We start from the raw sequence: 23179 nt of genomic DNA, 5'->3' as shown, positions 1-23179 counted from the left end.
ACGTTATAGTGATTTTATTTAGGATTTTTTACAAGAGGTAGAAAAAGAAATACTGATTATGTTAACAAATAAATAAATTCTCCTCTCTTTCAGCATCGTGGTGGGTCCTCAATAACAACTAGAAGCTGTGGTTCCGAGTACTGTTAATGTTGCATTGCTTTTCATTACAATAATGCTCACACAGTGTATCGATGTGCTGGATTATGAATTTATGATGTGATGCTGTTTGTTATTACAGACGTGATCTTTTCCATTTTAAAATATGGAAAACTGCACATTTATTACCTTCTCTTCTTGTGACTAGTTCAGTGAAATGATGCATTCTGAAAGCTGAAATAAGACAACTATGCTAAGCTGTTTATGTGTATATTCGGTCCAAACTGTCACAGAAAAGTGCATCTTGATTGGTATGACTAGGTATTTGTGAAAAGTTTTAGTCTTACGTTAATAAGCAACTGTTAGTTCATGCTGCTGTTTTCTCCCTTTACAGAAGAAACAGGGAGGAACATGAACACACATTTTCATAGATGTCTCATGCTTCAGAGAAGTTGTAAGTCATTAATTAGGAGAATAAACACAGGGACGACTTCTTGTGTTAGTACAGAACTTTGCTCATACAGGAAACTGCCCACGACAAGACAAGGCAGTACCATTTTCTCTTCACAGCCTCCAGCCCCTGTCCTCACAAGAGGAAATATGTCTGCCAAGCCACTTTGGATACACAGACTTAACATTTCACAACCGATTTGCTTTGAACCCTGTGTCCTGAACAGTCGGCAAACATTCATTAGGTCACTGGCAGCTCACTGAAAAGTCATTAGAGAAACCACTGTTAGAGCATAAATAGCCATAAACCTGGAAGCAGAAATACCTTCTTCCCTAAGAAATCGTGCTGTTGTCCCTTGCATCTGAGCAGGTATGTCCTCCAGCCTAAGAATGAAAGGCAAGTGACTGTTGTGACCTCACACCTCCATGCCAGGCTGACAAGCTCTACACGCTGAATGACCACTCTCTCCACTCATTGAGCAGTCCAAAGTTACAAACAGTACCCAAAAAGTAACTTAAAAGTCATATTAAATAAAATAGCTTCTTAACTGTAGGATTTATCTAACTTTTTTCAACTCAGCCAACACATTACCATATGTAATTAAAAAGTGGGGAATTTAGACTACACATGAGCAATCTTCCTTGCAATAAGGTTCCATATTCCAGAAGCTATGCCCAGGATTGAGCTCAAGACTAAGAAAGGTGTCACATTCAGGTACCTGCATGTGACCAAAGCATCGCAGCTCCTATTGTTATCAATGGAGTTCTGAGGCAAAATTAGCTGCCTAAAAAAGAGCATCTGGTACATGTGAGCTGCCCGAGGGTATCCCAACTGGTCCAGCTCCCAGCTGAGAAAGACACGAGTTACCTATAGGTTGTGCATCATTTGTGCCAGCCCCATGCAGCTGCTTCAGATACCCGACATGTCTCAGATGACACCAGATGCCCACCGTTAACCAAATCAAACCCTTTGGCCAATAACATCAATGGAGCTTAGGTTCTCTAAGCAGATGTGGATGTCAAAGTGATGCCTACACACCTAAATTTAGGCACCCATGTTAGAGACAAATTTCACCTTATAGTAACTCAGCAAAAGTGAATACTTTTAATACTGAAGTCCAAAGCTTTCCAGTATTGCCACAACCCAGCTACAGATCTGTTCATTCTTAGAAAGGCACCCAAATAGCCATATTACACTCTCACCTGGCAGATCAGTGAAAGTTTGAAGGTTTATTGTCTTTAGCAAAGTAAAAGTAAAACTGATATTCCTGAAGAATCTGGCTGGCTTTTTCCCTGTGCCGAGACATCAGTCTAGTGTACAGCATGTTTTCTTTTGTCACTACTGTTCTACTGACAAAGGAAATACAGTGACATGTGACACTGCTGCAGGGTAAATTCTTAAGTGAAAACTGACACACTACACTGATGTTTACGACATTTTTCCTTTTCACTAGATAAACTATATTAAAATCATTCTCAAAATAACCTGCTTTAGAAGTTCAAGTCAATTAGGTGCTGGAGGGGAGGAAAGCTCTAGCAGGTCATTCTCCCTAGTATACTTATTAGCAAACAAACACTTTGATGAATCATACACACGAACAAGTTTGAGAAGTGTCACTGAAGTTTTGAGAGCTATACACAGAAATTGCCTTCAACACATACCAGGGGAAAAGATCAATAGGACTTACTCTGAAAAGAGCTCCCTGTGATTATAAAACAAACAAAGATTTCAGTTCTTTGTAAAATTACTTGTAAACAACATACAAATAGAATACACTTGGAAGTTTATTTTAACTGACTGACTGCTGCTAAACATAAAAGAAACTCAATTCAAGCAAGTTTATTTCAGTTGTTCAGGGAAAGAAAGGTAGTATCTATCAAATGCAACTTCAAAGTTTTCTGCGCTATTGCGATTACCATTCAACACGTTCTCATTTAGCTTCCACTGTCATTTGTAACATAGGTTAAAAAATTGCCTTCAGTGCCCAAATGATGTTCCTGCAGGTCTGAATACAGGTTTTGAAGATAATTATATTCATACAAAATTACTATTATTGATGCTTGTCCACTGAAGGATACTGTCAAGAAGTACTCAAACTACTGCTTTCCACTTCACTATTAAATACTATTCTAATTTAAGAAAAAAAAGTTGTAGAATTAACTATGTATTGGCATACCTATTTACCCATATAAGACGTGATAAATATCTGTCTTGTTCCTCAATTTTGCCCATTACTTCCACAATTCAAAGTAAAAAATGCTGGACAATTATTTAAAAAGAACTTCAAGGAATGCAACACAGACAGTTCTCGTGTTCTGATCCATGATGGAGAAATCATCTCTCTTTTAGTGGAACTGTTGGTAACTTTGTACCTTGAAACTGTTAAGACTTTGTACCTTGAAAGACGGTATGAATCCACAGAATATTAAGGAATCTTTTGTGTCAATATGGAGATTTCAAATGAAGAAAGCAAGCAAATGAGGTTGGGGGGGGTGGGGAAGCTAGAGGAGTACATGCTCTAAGACATCGGAGATTTGACACAGCCAGTATTTGTTGTTACATTATTACTGCTAAGGAAAGGAGGTGGGAGCAAGCAAAAAGCCCCAGTCAAGTATTGGTTTAGAATTTATGGTCAGACAAACTATATGGCTACATAATACAGATGATTCAGGACAAAATTCTGTCATGGCAAAATGTAAAATTATTTATTTTCACTGCAATGGTATTACAATCTCTGGCATTACAAATTAAACGTTTGACTTCTAAAGCATTTGGGCAATTACAGGAAGAAACGGGCATTTCCGTAACTTTCTCAGGGTCCTACTGTCATCTGTAGGCACCCAAGTACCTTCAAAAATCTTGAAGATCGACATCATACGGAGCTCCTTCATTGATGGATTTCTCATCTTCCAAACAACCTGTCACTTCTTGCATATGTCAACAAAAGGGTTGCTCTTTTCCTGTAAGACAAACCCACCCTCAAATTACTTCAGTTATAACAGGTCATTTAAATCAAGTTTTCATGGGTCTGCTTATAGCCCTTTTCTACTCCATGTACATTTAACAATTTGATTTTTTTTTTTAATTAATGCAAACAGTTCTACTTTCATTAATCACAGATACTTAATCTGAAATCTTCCTGGCAGACTTTGTCAGCACAGAAACATCAGTTCAGTTCAAATGCTGAGCTATGTATAGGTAGGGCTGATCCCCACATCTCAGAAAACCTCAATGTCTTTTAGGACAAATGCAATCCACGGCCCACTAACTGTACCAACAGCACCTCCCTTGTCCAGGTTACTTCAGGAAGCCTTCTCCATCTGAAAATACAACTTTCACTCATAGATGGGCACATACTTTGGGAGTGACTTCAAAAATTTAGAACTAGAGAAGTCTTAAGATAGTCAAGAACCGCCTGAATATTGAATTCAGCAGCAAACTGTTGACAACAACTTGCTCACTGACATGTTGTAGGACTGTCTGTTCCTCATTAGAAATTTATTTGGAGGCCTCCTTCTGCCCCTTTTAAGCATAATTCATTTAATTCACACATGCATCTCATCAGTCCCTCTGGTTTCTGTGAAGAAAAATGAGTGACACGGGATCAGTCAACACACTGGAATTTTCCCATGTAACTACAGAATCGGCTGCATGAAGGCAACTCAAGTGCAGAGGAAAGAGGATGGATAATGGAGCAACTGAACACCGCTTACTGTAAATTAAGTAAGTTAAGCGGGTTTGCACACTCCACTGTCAACAAGACCTGAATAATGATATTGTCAGGATACAAACTCTCTACTCTCTTTTCTGGTACTGCCCTACCAAAAAAGTACCATCTTTAGATGACTTGTTATCAGGATGCTACAAGAAAAACTGCACAGAAACCCACCTCAGCACTTACCTTAGAGATCTCAGGAATAGCAACATCAGATAATTACTATCATTTCAACTCTGCTACAGGATGTCCTTAAAATCAGACTGTATCTCTCCCCGCTCCCTTCGAGAAACAACAAACTCTATGAGGGAGACACTTGATTTAACTAATGGGAACATCCAATAAGATCTGATGAAAGAGACCCAGCTCTCACAGCCTCCCCAAACTAATTGTTTTTTCCCTGTGAGGGCAACCAAGCACTGCCAACAGGTTGTGCAGTCTCTCCTCAGAGAGGTTGTAACGTCTCTGCCCATGGAAATACTCAAAACCTGACTGGACGTGATCCTGGGCAATCTGCTCTAGCTGACTGTGCTTGAGTAGAGGGGTTGGACGAGATGACCTCAAGAGGTCCCTTCCAAACTAAATGATTCTGGGGAAGTCATTAAAAGCTACCAAAAACATGCTTCAGCAACCTCAGAACAAGACTGAGATTATAATGCTATCTCATCACTAAATAGGTAAGAAAGAAACAGCACCTGGAAAACACCATTTGTATCAAAACTAAAACTGTGTGTACTTGTCCTATAGGCCTTCTACTATTAATCAACCTGTTCTCTACTTCCATGCGGGATGCTCAAACTCAGACATCCAGTCTCAATAAGCAAGGTGAAGGCAATTTAATATGACAGATGTCACCGGACTGCACCAGGAGGAGCATGAAATCACTGCCTTTTATGGATAAGTTAGCTCTGAATTTATCTTTGCTTTTTCCCTGGATTCCGGGTGCCTTCTTAGATTACATGGTCAAGAATTATGAATTGCTTTTCCTCCAATCTACATATTATAAGAAGTATTAAGAAAAACCCTTTTATGGGATATTGGGCTCAGACTGTTCTTATTTGAGATAAACCCTCTCCTGGAGAGAAAAATTGTTTATTCAGTGTCACTGTTTTAAGAGGAGCAATACAACAAGCTCCGCATTCTGAACAGACAGAGGCCTCTCCTATTTCCATGTTGACTAATCGGTCCTGTATTTCAAAGTCTGACTAGTAGTGTTTTCTAAGATATGCATCCAACTCAGAAGAGGAAATAATGCGGGTCTTTGTCCCATAAAATGTGTGTAGTTGCTGGGGTTTTTTCTTCTGGTTTTGAAATGTGTTTTATCCCTCCTCATTCCTGAAATTGGACACGTATCTTTCCACACTAACATAGAAGACCTGAAAGTAAGATCCCTTAGTTGACAGGCCAAGTCAAGTCTAAGGCATTCCTAGGCAAGATTCAGCTTCTGTTCACAGATTCTTATATTTGGATTCCCACAGAGAAAAACTTAACGCCTGCAAGTGCTTCAATCTTTTTATAGAAAGTGATTAGCTGGGTAGGGTTCAGGTTCATCTACTTTAACTGAGATCTTACGACGTTCTTGGAAACAATGGTAATTTTTCCCTCCTCCTTGCCAATAATGAAACCGCTAAGTGAAAAGCAAGCTGGTAGATCCATGCAGACATGCAAAATACGTCCACATCCAAAGAACTTTTATGTTGAATTCATGTTAATAAGCCACCAAACAAACTCCCAAATTACTAAGAATTCAATGCCTACACTAAAACTCAACACTAGAATACAACAGTGGATAGTTTTATCCTATATTAACAGCAAGACATTTATTCTAGTCAGTTTAGCAAAGAAAAAAAAATACAGACTATCACTGATCAAGTTTCATACTTGCAATGTGGAACTAACTTCCAAAGTATGACTGGCAAGCTAATAATATCACCTTTATATACTAATGAGACCAATATACTTGCAATACCCTTTTCAAGGCTGTCTCCAAGATGACATAGCAAATTTACCAGCTTTTACTTTTTTTTTCATGAAAACAGGATTTTCTTCCTTTAGCTTCCTACTCAACCATCCATACTTTGTGCTTAAGACACCAATAATGATAGCTAAGTGGTACGCATTATGTTATTCTAACACAACCACCTGACTAATAAGGGTTTGTAATTTACCCGTCCCCTTTTGCAGCTAAATAAAACGGAAAACTTACCGCTTTTTTTATCTCTGTGATAAACTAGCATATGCAAGTGGGGGCTTACATATATATGACTAACACAAAGCAGAGGAAAGATTTAAGAGCAGGCCTCATGAACAGTGAGATACTCTTTTTAGAAAGACAAGACTATATATAACTGGATACACTTATGGCATCATCCTACTGACATAGATCCTCCAGCCCAAAAACAATCTACTAAAACACACAAACCCATCTTGGCTTGCACCAGTTTTTACTACCCTTATTTCCCTCTACCCAAATTATTTGTGATTTAGCCATGCCATGAGAAATTTTAGAGTTCATTTGTCCACTTATTACATTTCTGCAGGGGTCCTCTTCTACCTATGACCATAACCATGTGGAAGTGTATACATTACCAAAATATGCTCCCTTTAGAAACTCAAGCGACAGGGGGAGGGGGGGGGGAAATGTTAGGAAATTCAAGAGTTGAAACTTCCCTACCTGCAGGCAGCTTTTCAAACAAGTAAAGCTTTCTTCTTGAGGACAAATGTAACAAAGATATAAAAAGTAAGACCAGGAAAGGCCAATTACTGTCATATATTATTTAACTTTGTTTTTCTAAAAACTATAGATTTTAAAAGTTTAAAACTGCCTCAGATTGTGACTAACAGAGTAGTCATTGGGACATACTTCTCCAGGATAAGAATCCTATTTCTAGAAGTACTACATCCCGATGGCCTTAGAAGCAGCCTCATATATAGCCTGATTTGATATTATGTTTATACCCAAGAACATTTTCCCACACTTGGTGCGCAGAATGCAAACTATTAGATTTTTTTCTGTTAGCATACGAAGTATTTGAGGATTATTTCACCTCAAACATTAAGGTGGCGCTCCTGGATATCCCTCAGATTCATCATTCATATCTTTTTATTTCTCCCCAACAACACAGACCAGAGATAATGATAACACAAACTGCATTAAGCTCATTAATAATTTTGTAGTGGACACTGATGCATGAACAACTTAAACACTACAATCAGAGTCTCACCAAGCCAGAAATTCATCAAGACTGTTCTTTTATATTTTGAAAAGACAGAGCTTTGGAATTCTATGTGAATTCTGTCTACGTACTGTGATTTCATAGTAGAAAGCTTTAATATGATTTCATACTGACTTTAAATTTGGAAACATACTTGATCTTTTACCTGAAAACATAGAAAAAACCCTTTTCCTTTGTACAGTACTGGCCATGGTAAGATGCCAAATACTGGCTGGGGAAGTCGTACATAAAGGTAACAGAACCGAACTGCACTATCTGTCTTTTGAAGGTTTTATCTATTTGACAGGCTAGTCTGAAGAAAAGCGTTTCCTATCAAATAAGTTGTCAAAACCTCCATGACTGTTTTTATAACTTCACTTAATATGAAAAATGCACTTACGGGCTTATCAAGCACAACTGGATGATCAGGAAGAAACTCTGGCTTCTTCTGAGAGAGAGAAACACTTGAAAGTTTCAGAAGGAAATCTCTGCTGTATTTGATCCTTTCTGTGAACATACAAAATTACTAAGTTCAACATTGTTTTAGGCATTAAGGTTGGGAATTCAGAGAACTGATTTGGTTTCTTAAAGGAGGGTGGAAATGCTGCATGTGGAATATAAAAATCAGTATTAAAACCAGCAGTAATTTAATTCTGGCCTTGCATCAGGACAATGTGTAGTAAATTACAGAGCATTTCAGTTTAGCTCTATGTACTGGTGTTGGCTGGGATAGAGTTAGTTTTCTTTATAGTAGCCAGTATGGGGCTGTGTTTTGGATATATGCTAAAAACAGTGTTGATAATACAGGGATGTTTTTGCTACTGCTGAGCACCCCACCCCACCAGCGAGTAGGCTGGGTGCACAAGTCATTGGGAGGGGACACAGCTGGGACAGCTGACCCCAGCTGACCAAAGGGATACCCCACACCATATGATGTCATGCTCCGCATATAAAGCTGGGGGAAGAAGAAGGAAGGGGGGGACGTTTGGAATGATGGCATTTGTCTTTCTGAGTAACCGTTAGACATGATAGAGCCCTGCTTTCCTGGAGATGGCTGAACACCTGCTTGCCCATGGGACAGTAAATGAATTCTTTGTTTTGCTTTGCTTGTGTGAGTGGCTTTTGCCTATTAAACTGTCTTTATCTCAGCCCACGAGTTTCCTCATTTTTACTCTTCTGATGCTCTCCCCCGTCCCACCAGGGGTGAGTGAGGAAGCAGCAGTCTGGTACTTAGTTGCCAGCTGGGGTTAAACTGCGACACTATCAAATTGAGTTAGTAAATATTGAGGATTATTCCAAGCTAATAAGGGTTTATTTTAATACAAAAGAACACAAAAAGGTGAATCCAACCTCACACTATGGACAGACTCCCTGTATCTTGCTCTATTTAACAGAAATACCACAAAATGGTCTTCAAACCCTAGAAGAAAATCTGTTTGTAACTCACACCGAAGTGGCGAATGTGTATGGGACAGAAAAACTGAGTATCTCTTTTCTTGGAGCTATTAAGTTGATGTCTTTCAACAGGTAAAAGTAATTACAAGATCTGCTGCATGCCAGTTTAGGCATAACAAATTAATACCAGTGAAACAGTTTTGAGCATTTTACACTGAATCAACAAGAGTCAGGGGCTTTGCTTAGAACGTACGTGTTATCATTCAAGCTTGTACGACTGTCTTGTCTCTAGCATGGCCTCAGGTATATCTACCGATGTCCATATTTTAAGCTCTTAAACAAGAGCAGAAAAAAGAGGAAAGGAATTAGGCAAATAAGGGACAAACTTTATCTCTGGTCCTTGGTGACAAAGGATTTTCTTCCTTTAGGAATAGTGGGCCACCTGTAAGACTGCTACATAGTCACTTGATGGACTAGTTTTTGCCTCTCATGCTGTAGGCTGTTGACAAGAGAAGCCACAAAATCAACTATGAACATGATTCTTTCCTGCCTTTGATTGTAATAACTGCTTAATCCACAAGTGATTGTAATAACTGCTTCACCTATGTGAGGGCATGAAGACTACTTTAAAAAGAATAGTTTAAAGACCACGAGCATATTTGAAAACTTACGGCTTAGGATTTTTCCCCCTTGGTTAAAAACAGACGAAAATGATGGCTTCTGTAAGGTTTTGACATGGTCCCCACAACATCCTTTTCTCTAAATTCAAAAGATGGATTTGAGGGCTGGACTGTTCAGTGGATGAGGAACTGGTTGGATGGTCACATCCAGAGGGTAGTGGTCAATGGCTCAATGTCCAGATGCAGACTGGTGATGTGTGGTGGCCCTCAGGGGTCCCTACTGGGACTAATACTGTTTAATATCTTCATCAATGACATTGACAGAGGGATTGAGTGCACCCTCAGCAAGTTTGCAGATGACACCAAGCTGAGTGGTGCAGTTGACACACTGGGGGGATGGGATGCTATCCAGAAGGACCTGAACAAGTGGATCCATGTGAACCCCATGAGGCCTAACGAGGCCAAGTGCAAGGTCGTACACCTGGTTTGGGCAACCCCCGATATCAGTACAGGCTGGGGGATGAAGGGGTTGAGAGCAGCCAAGTGGACAAGGACTTGGGAGTACTGGTGGATGAAAAACTGAATATAAGATGGCAATGGGTGCTAGCAGCCCAGAAATCCAACTATATCCTGGGCAGCATAAAAAGAAGTGTGACCACCAGGTTGAGGGAGGTGATTCTGCCCCTCTATAGTCTGCTCTCATGAGCCCCCACCTGGAGTACTGCATCCAGCTCTGGGGCCCCAAGCATAAGAAAAGACATTGAATTGACCTGCTTGAGCAGGTCCAGAGGAGGGCCATGAAGATGATCAGGGGATGGAGCACTGGAGCACCTCCCCTACGAGGACAGACTGAGAGAGTTTGGGTTGTTCAGCCTGGAGAAGAGAAGGCTCCAGGGAGACCTTATTGCGGCCTTCCAGTACTTAAACGAGTGTAGTGATCTAGTTGAAGATGCCCCTGCTCATTGCAGGGGGGTTGGACTAGATGACTTTTAAATGTCCCTTCCAACCCAACCTATTCTATGATTCTAAGAGAAAGCAAGAAAGTAACTGAGATAGCAGCAAAAAGCACTGAAGAACTGCAAAGGCAGATAATTGAAGGCATACTACCGCTGAATTTCTAATGGAAATTATTATCTAGAACTTAAGGTACAGCTGGAGATAAAAATAGAGATCCAGTGGAAATTTCAGAGTGCAGTGGAAGGGGAAGGGGGAAGAGAGAGGCTTATTTTTAGCTGAACAACAAGGCCTCAGGAAGAAAGGATTACAACAACCAGCAAAAAACCAAAAGCCCTTTGAAAACAAGTGCTGGAAAAACTGTGGAATTATGGACAAATGTGGAGTAGACTCAGGAGGGCATCACAGAGCAATTAACCACTAAAGAGATCCAAAGTGATGGCTTATACAAGAGACCAGGATCTGATGAGAAGCCATTTAAGATCTTGTAGAACACAACGGTCTCTACACACCATAAGCAGAATCAACAAGAAAGGATGAGAAAGTCACCACCAACCATCTAGAACTTGACAAGCCTGACACCAAACTAGACTCAAAGAACATAACATTATTCTACTTACTAAGATCAAGAATAAAAGAATTGAACCTGAGCCTGAAAGGTGATACATGGAAGAGTTACTTTCAAGTCAGTAACAGATGACAGCATAGAATTACTGCTCAGAAATATGGGTGACAGAACCTCAGATTGAGGAAAAATAGGAAAGGCTCAACAAAACTTAACAAAATTCTTCCAGTTCTTGAGTACTAAGAGCAACAGAACAAACTAAGTAATCTCTGGAGGCTTGAAGGTTGGAGATTACAGCTGGAGATTTGAGATGCCTGATTACAGGAAAACATTAACAGAAAATATTGTCTCAATGAACTGATGACTTAACCTGGATCACTGTCTCAGTTCCTGTGACATGTTTAAGAATGAAGAATTAGGCAGGAAGCAGTGCAGAGGACTGTGAGAATACATCTGGAATCTGAAACCATCCCTTAAAGAGAAAAAAAAACCACACAAAAAAAAAAAGAGTGAAAGTTTGCCTTGTTTAACCTACCAAACCATGACAAAAACACTATTATGCTTTGTAAGTACTGAGTGACAATTGGTATAGAAAGAAAAGCATAAGAAGCAAACCTTAAGGCCAGTATTGACACAAGAACAAACTGTCCAGGACTAATCATAAGAGAAGTTACGTGACTTCTAACCATCAGAAAATCAGTATCTCAGAAGCATTGTACTAAGAGTAGGAAAAGGAAGCCAAACTACTAAATTCTTAAATCGGTTGCATGCAAGATTGTATGCCTTGTCTGATGCCTGCAACAGGCCAAAGGATGCAACTCAAACCTGTACTTCTACATACGGAAGCAATTTACACAAAACCAGGATTTTGTGTGAAGAAATTTTTTATGCTTGGGGTTTGGTTTTGGGTTTTTTTTTTGTTTGTTTTATAAAAAAAAAATTAAAGACAGGTATGCCCTTACATGCAAGAAAGTCTTCCAGTGGAGATTTCCCACCTCAGTTACGGCCAAGCTTTACACTTTCTCTGGAGTGTTACATGAAAAACAAATTTTTCACATTGATTTTTAATTGTGGTATAGAAGGAAGGCAAACTCTCAAAGCACTGGCTAATAAGAAAAAAATAATATGCAGCCCACATAATTTCAAAGTTCAGCTGTCTTCCATCCAGAAAATACAATCCTGACACAGACCTCCATGCAATATTTTACCTTTTTTTGCTTCTGATTCATGCTGTTTTGGTTGACAAGGCATCATAGTTTGAGTTAAGATCTTCACTTCAGTCATTTCAGGTAACTAAAATAGGGAGTAAAGAGTTAAAAAAATTTATATATTTTACAAGATTATGAAGCTTGTTTCCTTAAAAATATATTAAAACATGGATGTATGTTTCTGTGTTTCTTAGTTAAAAATAACATTTGTAGCATTTTCAGTCATCAATATTGCTTTTACCAGTCACCAAGAATCTGGGTAATTAAGATCTTCTGTGCATGAAGAAAACTGATTTTTTTCTACTCTTTACAGTATAAGAACAGTCTGAAAAGAAATGGTCTTGCACAAATTAAACTGTAATCAGAACTGCAGTTATTTGTAACAGTTGATGCACCTCTAACTTGAAAGACAAAGGTCCTGAAAAACAACTGCAGAAAACTGTAAATAGGAATACCAGTAACGTAAAATGCCTGAGAAGTTTAATGTGAACCTGTAGAATGTTTGTTTATTACATACAATAAAGGAATAGTTCAACAAGCTACAAAGCAGCATAGGTCAGCACATTTGAGACACAACCTTTTAGACAGAATTTAACAATGCTATTGCTAGTTTTAAAAAAAGAACACAATTATCTCCTCCTTTTATCTCACCCAGAACACAGCCAGAAGCTGCTACACTGGGGAATAATAAAAGCAGGAAGGACTTTCCTTAAGACCAAGGGAGAGACTTTGATTCTCTCACTTTGCAAAAGGTTTCATAAACATCAAGTCCCAACACCTACAGCATAACGCTGAGCTCCTTCCAGCTGCCAAAACCTTGAAGTGACCCTTTGGGACAGCACGAAAGTAGTTTACCTTCAATAGTTAGTCTTGGCTCCAAAAAGGCTCCACAGGTTTGGCTGAAGAATTTTGACCTCATTCCAAAACAGGTTTGTTTTGTTTTGTTTTGTTTTTGTTTGGTTGGGGTTTTTTTTTTTTTTTGGGGGGGGGGGGGGGGGTAGGGTGGCAGGGAGGGAGGGGTGCAACAACAACTGAAAATTCTGGGAAGCATTTGTCAAAAGCGGAAGACATCCTCTTTTCTGACAGAGACAGCAGTTAACACATTGTACTGTAACTGCACCACCAGCTTTCAGTGTGCTAAGACTACAAATTGTGATATGGCAAATATTTCTAGTACATCATCCACCCTGCTTGCACTTCCATTTTCTGTGGTTAAAATTTAGTTATCTTCTCCTGTTTTGCCCAAAACTTTGGGGGAAAAAACGTGAAAAATTTAGGGATTTCGGAGAATTAAGTTAACAGAGCGCCATACTGCTAATTCTAACTGTGTTGTGATGTTCAAGTAGTCTTCACAAGGATTAGCTATTTAAAGGCTCTTTCCAAGTACAAACAAGGATTTAACACATTCTCAAATATACAAGAAAGACATGCATGATAAAGCAGAATTTACAGGCGTGTGCCAGACATCACCACAATATTTTTACATTTTTTCCTGCATCATCTCCTATCACATCATCCCGCCAACTGCTTCATAATATCAGGAGTTCTATTATGCTTGGGTTTCAACCCAAAACTTAACATTTGAGTGTCATCACTCACAACAACACTCTTACACACGTTCCTGTCTGAAATCTACCTGCAAAGAATGGAATCAATTTATAAACATCCCTAGAGCAGGGCATGTATTTCTGAAGCTCAACATCATTTTTAAATGGTAGTTAAGAAGTAGTAAATTAAAACTGATATTGACTGATAGAGACTTTTCAAGCCTGCCTCTCTACCTCAAACAGATCTGAGGTAATATATTCAGCACTCTCCAGATCTTCTGAAAATTCTTGCATACCATGAAGGAATACAAATCATTCTTTACTTTACATCATCTGGTTAGGGCACAATGAGTATTCAGGCACTTTTACTCTGAACAGCAGTTTGGTGCAAATTCCCTAGAATCAAGGCTAACACCTTAGATACAAGCACTACTGCTGTGCTCATTATTAACAGCAGCTCTTCTCCACTTGCTCTAAGGCTTAAGACACACGTTTCAGACTGTAAGTTCCTCATATAGGAGTTCTATAATTCACTGTTCCTTATACTCAGAGTTGAATCTAACACTGACCAGCACTCCTGATGTGCAATAATGACAGTTCTTTTTTTCTGGCAGAAGTCTAAGCAGTTTTAAGCGTGCATACTAAATATCTCACAGTAACACAGTTTGGAAAATTCAGTTGCCAGATTCTTCTTCAGTTCTTTCATTGCTTTAAGAACCTGGTTTGTCAAAGCTGGGGTTTGGGGGTTTTTTTCTTGTTGTTTCTGAAGCTTCTTTTATTTTTCAAAATCTCTTTATAAGTTAGTGGTAAATACAGTCTGCTTTACTTTTTTAAATCTTCACCATTCACCACGCTTTCCAAAAAGCAACCTGCATTTCCTGTACCCTAACCTATATCAACTTGAATATCTATTCTCTTTTTAACAGATCATTGGTATAAAGAGCTGTAAGAAGTTGGTTTTCCTTTAGCAATACTAAGTGTTATGTCAATAGTTGTTCTTGGTTTTCACCTTACAGTGTGTTCAGTGTTGTGCTCATTCATCTTCTGTAAAAGGAAATACATTGAAGAATGGAAAATGGGATGAGGATAATTAAAATTTTATGATTGTAGATACAGAGCACTATTACTGTCTTGCCAAAAAGGCAGTAAGATTTAAAGTACCTGAAATACTTCAACAATTTTGAAGAACAAGTTCTTGAAGTGAAAAAAAAATATATTATTCTAGAAATGGGGACATATTTCACCATATCAAGAGCCAAAGAGCAAATGGATAACAACATACAGCTTCCTCAGATCACCACTGATGCTTTCTGAAACATAGAGAATGTTGAGCATGAATCATTGAAGAGTGATAATATCGCCAGATTCAGTTCCCGATATCTTCAAAACTAGATACTGAATGTTGCTGCTTAGAAAAATATTCTGTGAAGCTGCTATGCCAGCCTCTAGGATAATGCTGCCCACCAACAAGTGGTTCATAGGGTACTAACCAGCTGGTATTCGGAGGTGCCCATGAAATAGCTGACTGTCAGAAGTATTAAAAAGCCTTTTCAGTATGCTATGCCAAAGAAAAAGTTTAAAAAAATAATACAGCTACACTAACATCAAAGAAATGCAGTACACAGCCAAATATTGATGAAACTGAGTACCACAACATTGCTGACCACAGGCCTATTCTAAAAGGGATTAGTTTGTTCTCCCAAATAAATATTACTCAAGAGACAAGCATAACTTCATTTTCCCATGTGCGATCAAGGATAGGCTGCCAACACCTTGAATTTTTGGGGGGTTGTCTGTTTGTTTGCTTGTTTTGGAGCTTTTTTTTTTAAGTCAATGGCAGCTTCCAGAAGCTTCATACAATAAAGGAAGGTCTACAGGATTATTAGACCTCTTCTAAAATTAAAAAAAAAAAATTAAGGAACAGGCACTTGGTCTAACAAAAAAAATAAATTCATCTTTCAGTATGCTCTGAACATTCAAACCAGTATCAACATAAAATCAAATGCAGACTATGAACATTAAACATTCCAGTCAGAACACTAAAAACTTCATTTTGCAGCAAACAGCTACAACCGATTTCAAGTTTGAAGGACACATTGTACCATGTCTAAAAACAAGTATTTCTGGCAGTAAACCACTAGAGTGCTTCTGGTTTTTTGAATGCTAGGGCCCATTTATTGGCTGGTCCAGCAGAGTCAATGAAACAGCACTACAGCATGCACTGGAACTGTTCAATTAGCTGGTTTGTGATGTTTGCTGCCTCAAATGAATTTGTGTATGTGCTAACAAAACAAAACAAAAAATGTATTCATAATGTTGGTCTTCAGACACAATAAGCAAAGACTGAATATGTGTGCTTTTACGTTTAAAATAGCCATCTTAAATTCAACGAAGACTTAAGAAACACTACACAGACTTCCGTAAGATTCTTAAATAAGTAACTCATAAGATGTATTTTTCAGCTACCAATGCATGCAAATATTGGGGGAAGGCATTCCTGAAACTCATACTTCTTCTTGGCACTTCTGACACTGCTGGTATGTAACACATGGATTCAAGGACACTCCTAGCTGGAAACAGTTTATTTTTCATTTGGTAACACAAGGGATCAGCTGACCTCCGATTTTTAGCACTCTAGAACACACTCCATCAACTTTGTCATCTACTATTTACTCAATACTTACCCAGTCAACCTTACTCTGCAAACATACTTCAGTGTTGCTAGGTAATTCGGTCTGAAAGTTTAACGCAATGGCTGATGCCGGTGAAAATAAGAGAAAACATAAAGAGAACATATTTTAAATAGACTCCACATTTGTAGTTTATTATATTTGCCACAAGAACACTACTGAAATCCAACTGCAAAGAGATTATGTGGGCATTTATTCACAACTTAAATGCTCTAAATCACTGTAGCACCATCTTTCATTTCTTCCACGAATTTTAAACAAAGTAAAAATTTATCCTGTCACTTAGCTTCTGTCCACATCAGTACAGCTGTCACTAGTTCTTTGACCACCAGAAATGTCTAATTTTAGAAGAGTTGTAATGCTGCAATATCTAGAAGGCATACAGAGATTTAAAAACAAAACCAAAATATCACACCTGACATAAATACCGCATAATTGTTTTTTAGGTTTTTCTTTGTTTGTGTTAAACTTGTATGAAGTTAAGAACGGTATGGTGCAGTATACTGTACTTGCAATAAAACCTAAACAGTAATGTATTTGTTAAATTATGTGTATTTTATGTTTTCAATAGCAGGAGTCAACTAACCCAAGAAATCCAAATTTAATAAAGAAGCCTGATCCAGCTTTCTGAAGCCAGAATTTAGCTGCCAAGCTAGAAGAACACCGCCAAAAAGATTTCTGCATAAATGTGGTTTAAATTCAGATTTTATCACAGAGATGACATAGTCAGATCAACACACAGCAAGATATCTATACATCACTATAGTTTGGATGAAGTAATTTAAAAAAAAATATCCAAGGCACCCTGCACGTCCTTGTTATTTCCTTTAAAGCAACTGAAGCTTTGGCCAAGTGAACAGCAGCTGAGCCATGCTACTCACCTTGTTTGGAAGACAGATGATGCACAGGTCGTGCTGGCTGAAGAGATTTACCAATAAACTTTTTAGTTTCCTTTAACATTTTGAAGCATCACACTTTAAAAAAGCAGCAAAAATCAATACAGAGCATTCAGTTTCACATAGGATGTTAAGTGAGAAGAGCTGTCTATCTACCACTCTTTAGTTGCATTTGACAAGAGGATACGCTATTCTTTAGTATCTGCACAGGAAAAAGAAGAAAGGCCTAACACAGAAGTTTTCTTAGATGATAGAATATGACAGATAAAATTTGCATAAAGACAGAACCAGACACCTCTCTTATTTCTCCCTCCAGTTGAGCTACCCTAGCTTATTCTGAAAAAGATTTTTTTCCTGTATGTTATGTCTGTACACTTGGAGAAAGGAGATGGGGACATGTGATGGAAATGAAGGTATTGTCTAACAGTTAATTTAATTCAGTGGGGGGTTAATTAATTAATATCAGCATACCCTTTGCAGTCTGCCCTGGTTGCAGAGGAGTTCCTTTTATATATATACACATATATCTCTCTCTCTACATAAACATGCATAATTGTTTTTTAATATCTACTTTAGTTAAATTAATACAGTTTTGCATCTTTCCACTCAGTTTAGCTGCTACAGAAGCACCAAAAATTGCTAAGGTGGCGCTGGGCTAACAAATCTCCCACTACAAGTAAACCACCATTCATAATAGCTTAATTCGTATCTACACCTAAACGATTCTTCTTCCCACCCCTATCTCCTTTGCAACTGGAAGATTTCATAATTTGAAGGAACTTCTGCTTTGTTTAGAGAAAAATAACACCAGAAACAACAATCAACACAATAATAATGGTACTGAAAGTCTTTTTTCTCTAAGAGACTTTACAAGGGAAGAATTGTTGTAAAAAAATAAAAAAAGGATTCAAAGGAAACTATCATTACTTCAAGAGTTAAAACTATAGAGATTATTATCCAATTCCAGTATGGAACTGGAAAAGAGAAGTTAGGCTATATCTAATATGATCCAGTGTCACTCCCCACTTGAACTCATCTCTGCATTATAGGAAAAAAACCTCATGTATGTTATAAAATCTTTTGAACTAGAACATTGAACTTCTTCCATATTCAAGTAACAATATTCCAACATAGCCAGTCCAAACCCATTCAGGTAGAGAAACCAATTGTTAAATGGTTACTTTCTGAATTAGAACAGTTGAGCTAAAACTAGGAAAAAAGTTCTGGTTTGATTCCCTCGTTTTCCTACCTTCTCAACTTAAAAAAATAGATTGAAAGCTGTAGTCAAAAGCACAGGTGAAAATTCCTGCAAGTGAATGAACTGAGACAACTGCCATGTATGACATATTTCATTTTATCCAGAGTACGAATGCTTGTTTAAACTATATTTAAACTAGATACTAAATTTCTGCATAAAGCAATGCAGTAATGATATCTGCATCAGAAGATTAAAAAAAGCAATTATTCCTCTATACCCTGACTGCAAATGATATGCACACACTTTTCAAAAATATGAAAAACTGTTTTAAGAGGCTGGCTAGCGTCTATAAAGTAGCACACCTGTATTTTGTAAAGCCTTCTCCTGTTGATGAGAACAGGTGACAGCAAAACAATACGTTTTGGCCCCCCCCCCCCAGCTTCCATGATGAGGATGTCTAAGAAAACAGTCCCAAAGAAAGCAAAACAGAAAACACTATGAGAGGAAGAGGAGAGTTTGGGCAGGGGTGAAATCAAGTAGTGTTGTAACAGCTCTATTTCCTCTTTTAAGCTGAGGGAAAAGGATGGAAAAGATCTCAACAAGTTATCCAGCCCAACCTTCTGGATTAATAGCCTTCTAGCTTAATAATATAAAGAAAAGTGGAGAAAAATTAGCTCAATAGTTAAGAAACTAACTGCTTCCAGGAAAGACTACTGCTGCAGGGGCACACCTGCATCACCGCAAGACCTCACCCTTACAAAAACCACATTGCTCATCGGGCGTTATTCCAGTTAGTGACCAGCCCACCAGAAAGGAAGCCTGCTGCTGTAGCAAACAGGCCTAGCAGGATTTCTGTATAACCTTTTTTTTTTTTTTTTCTTTCCTATTTTGAGCATGTTAACAAGCTGGACATTCACAACAGACAGCTTATGGGGGCCCATCAGAAATGTTCTTTGGAAGACTCCTTCCTGAACACATGAAAAATTTTTGTGAAACCCACCCCGAGCCCAGCAGGCCCACGAGTAACCACAACCTGACCGTCTCCCCCTGCCCGAAGAGGCACAAGCCCTGTTTCACTCAGGGCCCCCCAGCACCCACCAGAACCCACAGCCTCTCTCCTCCAGCCTGACCGGAGCCGCCTCCCGGTACCTAACAGCCTGCCCCGGTCCGGCCGCCTCCCCAAGCCGCCGCCTCGTCGCTCGCCTGCCCCTGCCGCCCCGCTCTGGTCCGAGGGAGCCGGAGGGCTGCCCCAGCCCACCTCTAACCGCCTCCCGGGGCAGCTCCGCCGGCCGCGGGCAGCACCTCTGCCCCGCCGCCCTCCCTCAGCGGCAGCGGCGGCAGGCTAGAGCGGCCTTCGCGCGGCGGCTCTCTCCTCAACCGCGTGCTCGGGCGCCGACGGCCGTTTAACGGTCGCGCTGCGGGGGGGCGGTTGTAGCTCCTGCGACGGTCTGCGGAGCGGGGCGGGCTGGCAGGGCGCGTACGGGGGGTTCTGCCGGCCCTGATGAGACGGTGCCGCCAGCTCCCCCTCCTGTCAGGGCTGAGAGAGACCGGCAATAAAGCTGCTGGCGTTTGTAAAGTAAGCTTCAGTTGACTCTTTTTCCGATTGCGTTCAAAGTTCTGCCGTTTCAGGTTACTGAGTGCTTCGTGGTTATGTTTTTTTGCAAAGGGTTGTGGTTTTTTCTAATAAATATTTTTCTACATTAATTAAAGCGTGTGTTACCTTGTAGCAGCTAGTGTACCACCAGTGCGAAACCAGCCGTAAGCCCTGCTGCGAGCCGGGGGCAGACCGCCTGCCCTCGGCGTGAGGGAGAAGCCTGGGGCTGGGGTGGGGGGGGCGGCGGTACGGCCTGTGATCTCAGTCACTATAATCCCCATAAAAAGTTCAATTCCAGAGTCAGCTTGCATCAGGGTGATTTACTGGCTGAAGAGAAGGCAGTTCTCCACATACTCTTCCTTCCCTACCTTTGTTGGTAGTTAATGAGATTTTCCGGCTCTCTTAGAAATTAAGTCTACTTATCATTAGAATGACTACTCTGTCCTACAAAACATCGTATTTTGTCATGGTCTTACAGTGGAAATCAGAAGAAAATAAGTGACTTTTGAACACAGCTGCAAGGCCTCCACAACTAGACTCATCCAGGAAAAAAAAAAAAGGAAAATCCATGGGCCTGGGAAAGCTGTCAGGTGTGGTTTGTGAACCGGAAAACAGTCCAAGCCCAATGGCACCAGCCACTCACATGGGTATGAGGAACCAGAGGATGGCCACCGGCTTTTCATTTTTAAACAAATGTGATGGCATCCTGCATGTTTTGGAAATTAAAATATTTTCCATAACCACATGTAATCAACAATAACAATGGATGTGCCCTGCTAACTCCCACACGGGCAGACTAGAATTCCCTTATGTTAATTTGATAGATTCCAGGTAGTCACCTTACTTATATTACTTGAGTACACAATGTAAATGAAAAGTCCTTAACTTTTTTTGTTTTTATTTTTTTAATATTTCATAGCACCTATGAAGTCTGACTCCAGAGGTTCAGAATAGGTAGGTAACATCAAGTATGTAACTTAATTATGTAAATAACAAATACTTAATCAATAGGTATTTAATTATTAATATCCAATGTTAAAGATTTACAGTCTCATTTGTTATATATAAAGACTTTTTTGTTCCACCAGGCATCATGGTAGTTCTTTGCTGCAACCTCTGAATTTTATTTTTCTTAAGTCAGGTATGCAGAGTTGAATACTGTCCCTGAAATAAAGACTAACATATAGATGTCATGCTTCTGTAGTCTTCTCTCGAAACACATCATCTTCCCGTTAAGTTTTCTGAACGGTTCACCCATGGTGTATCATCACGTTCTTTTTGCAGACACTGATGTACGTCAGCGTACTTGCTAACCCACTTGCTGCTACGTAAAGTCTGGTTTGAAGTAATTTCTCCCAAGTGAATTAGCTCATACTCAGACAAAATCATTTTTCTTCTGACCCATCATCTATTCTCTCAAGTTTATAATGTAAAACAGTTACTCCTCTATTCATGTCAACCATTTCCCTTACATAAATCAGCACTAATTATCAGTTAATATGCGAGTGCACATAAACATTCAATGTGTGCTGCCACTCCAGAACAATTACTAACGGGAACATCAATGGGGCAACCAAGACAAAGGTGTGGTTTTTCTTGGGGCTGTTGCAGTTTTTGGAGGAAGTGTGCCAGGTGCTGCAAACCAGAAATGCACAAGATCAACGCAGCCCTTTCTGCAGTCGACATATCAAAATAGTATCATGTACAGTGATGCAAAATTACATATTCTTCCAGTATTTTTGCAGATTTAAATATGCTAAGGATGAGTTAAACAGTAAAAAACCTCACTTGTATATCTTGTGTATTTCATGGGGTCTGTAGACTGGGCTACTGCTTTTAATATACATGGGAAGGAGTCGGGCAGGAGCAGAAATAGGGCAAGAGGAAAGAAATGGAGTGTGCCAGGTATTTTGAAAGCTTGTTGCTACTGGGCCTGCTGGGAAGATGGGGATATTAGGGCTGGTAATGGCTGTTTTTTGAGGTGCCGACCATCCCAGCAGGAGTAGTTATCACCTCATACGCTGCCGCCCATGAGTTGGCAATACCAGCAGGAGCAGCGGGGCCAGCTTTCCAGAATTCTGGTGTAGGCAGAGGGAGCACTGGACCGCAGCCATTTCACAGATCCCAGCAGCCTGCTCTCTTAAGCAACTTTGCCTGTGCTGAGAGAGAATCCTGCTTCTGATTGTGGGGAATGAAAAGAGAAGCTAACGTTTTTTCCACTTTATCAATTGTCTCCCAGTTTGCTTGGTGCTGGTAATTACGCTACTGGAAATTTCTACTTCGTTTGTTTTTGTTTATGTTCTTAGGTTGCAGGATGATAATGTAGTGTTCTCTCAAATACCTGATATAACAGTAATTAATTTAAAGAGCCAATGACAGGTTTATGCAAGAGAAATTTATTATACATAGCAAAATATAAATAGTAAAAGTTTTGTTGCTGTGTGAACAAAATGCACATTTGTAGAAAAAATGCACCCCAAAACCAACTGGCTTTTTCTACTCGGCAAACTAATCAGAGAGATTATTTCCTTTTTTTTTTTAACATATTGCTTGTGATCCTAAATGCTGTAGATTGCAGAAAGCCACACAGTTGCACTTACTCCCTTTACTAGGTATGGTTCAGGAAAGCATAAAACATTTATGAAAGACAATATCGATATTGCACATGTAAAAATGAGCAATTGCACCTCTAAATGAGCGTGTAATTGTAATTGCAAGTGATTTTAGTTTTGTAATGGATGGCACTTCATAGGAAAGTAATGGCTTTGTGCTGAAATGAAAGGACTCTTGGGTCAGCCTGGGGGCAGACTTGTGCTTGCAAGTTTAAAAAGCCATTTTCAGCACAATTTGTCATTCAGCTGTACAGCCAAATGTAATCAGCCTATTTGCGTATGTAACTGTGATTTATTTAGCAGTACTTTTTGGGGAGATTTTTTTCTCTAAAGCCACTTTCAAAGTAATTTCATCACAAAGCAAAAAAAGCATTATTTCTAATGCTGTATGCTTTATCACAAACGCTGAGAGACAAGGATGTA

The 23179-nt window shown here is 39.4% G+C and overlaps 2 protein-coding genes across 2 annotated transcripts in view; one reads left to right on the top strand and one right to left on the bottom strand.

The window, feature by feature from the left end:
* NECAB1 (N-terminal EF-hand calcium binding protein 1) overlaps nucleotides 1-8625 on the top strand; it is an 81687-nt gene extending 73062 nt beyond the window's left edge. The window contains exon 13 of the mRNA XM_064442435.1: nucleotides 94-8625. Coding sequence (XP_064298505.1) covers nucleotides 94-122 — 29 coding nt within the window. The 3' untranslated portion in view covers nucleotides 123-8625. The remainder of the gene's footprint in view (nucleotides 1-93) is intronic.
* Nucleotides 3454-19982, bottom strand: C2H8orf88 (chromosome 2 C8orf88 homolog). The gene is made up of 6 exons (XM_064442436.1): nucleotides 19809-19982; nucleotides 17338-17430; nucleotides 16451-16521; nucleotides 12220-12304; nucleotides 7878-7984; nucleotides 3454-3507 (listed from the first exon to the last, which is right to left on the bottom strand). The coding sequence occupies exons 2-6, from the start codon at nucleotides 17414-17416 to the stop codon at nucleotides 3469-3471; spliced, it is 381 nt and encodes a 126-aa protein (XP_064298506.1). The 5' UTR covers nucleotides 17417-17430; nucleotides 19809-19982; the 3' UTR covers nucleotides 3454-3468.
* Nucleotides 19983-23179: the final 3197 nt, after the last annotated feature.

Source organism: Phalacrocorax carbo, chromosome 2 (genome assembly GCF_963921805.1).
Source record: "Phalacrocorax carbo chromosome 2, bPhaCar2.1, whole genome shotgun sequence".
Classification (NCBI taxonomy): Eukaryota; Metazoa; Chordata; class Aves; order Suliformes; family Phalacrocoracidae; genus Phalacrocorax; species Phalacrocorax carbo.
Note: the sequence above shows the minus strand (reverse complement) of the source record. Positions and strands in the feature narration are given on the sequence as shown.

Bases quoted from the DNA above. Each gene is read 5' to 3' on its own strand.
- C2H8orf88 (XM_064442436.1), bottom strand. From the start codon at position 17,416: ATGTTAAAGGAAACTAAAAAGTTTATTGGTAAATCTCTTCAGCCAGCA. The intron at 7,985-12,219 runs GTAAAATATTGC...GTATGTTCACAG, and splicing joins TGAATCAGAAGCAAAAAAAG to AAAGGATCAAATACAGCAGA. The intron at 3,508-7,877 runs GTAAGTGCATTT...TTTGTCTTACAG, and splicing joins CAGTTGTGCTTGATAAGCCC to GAAAAGAGCAACCCTTTTGT.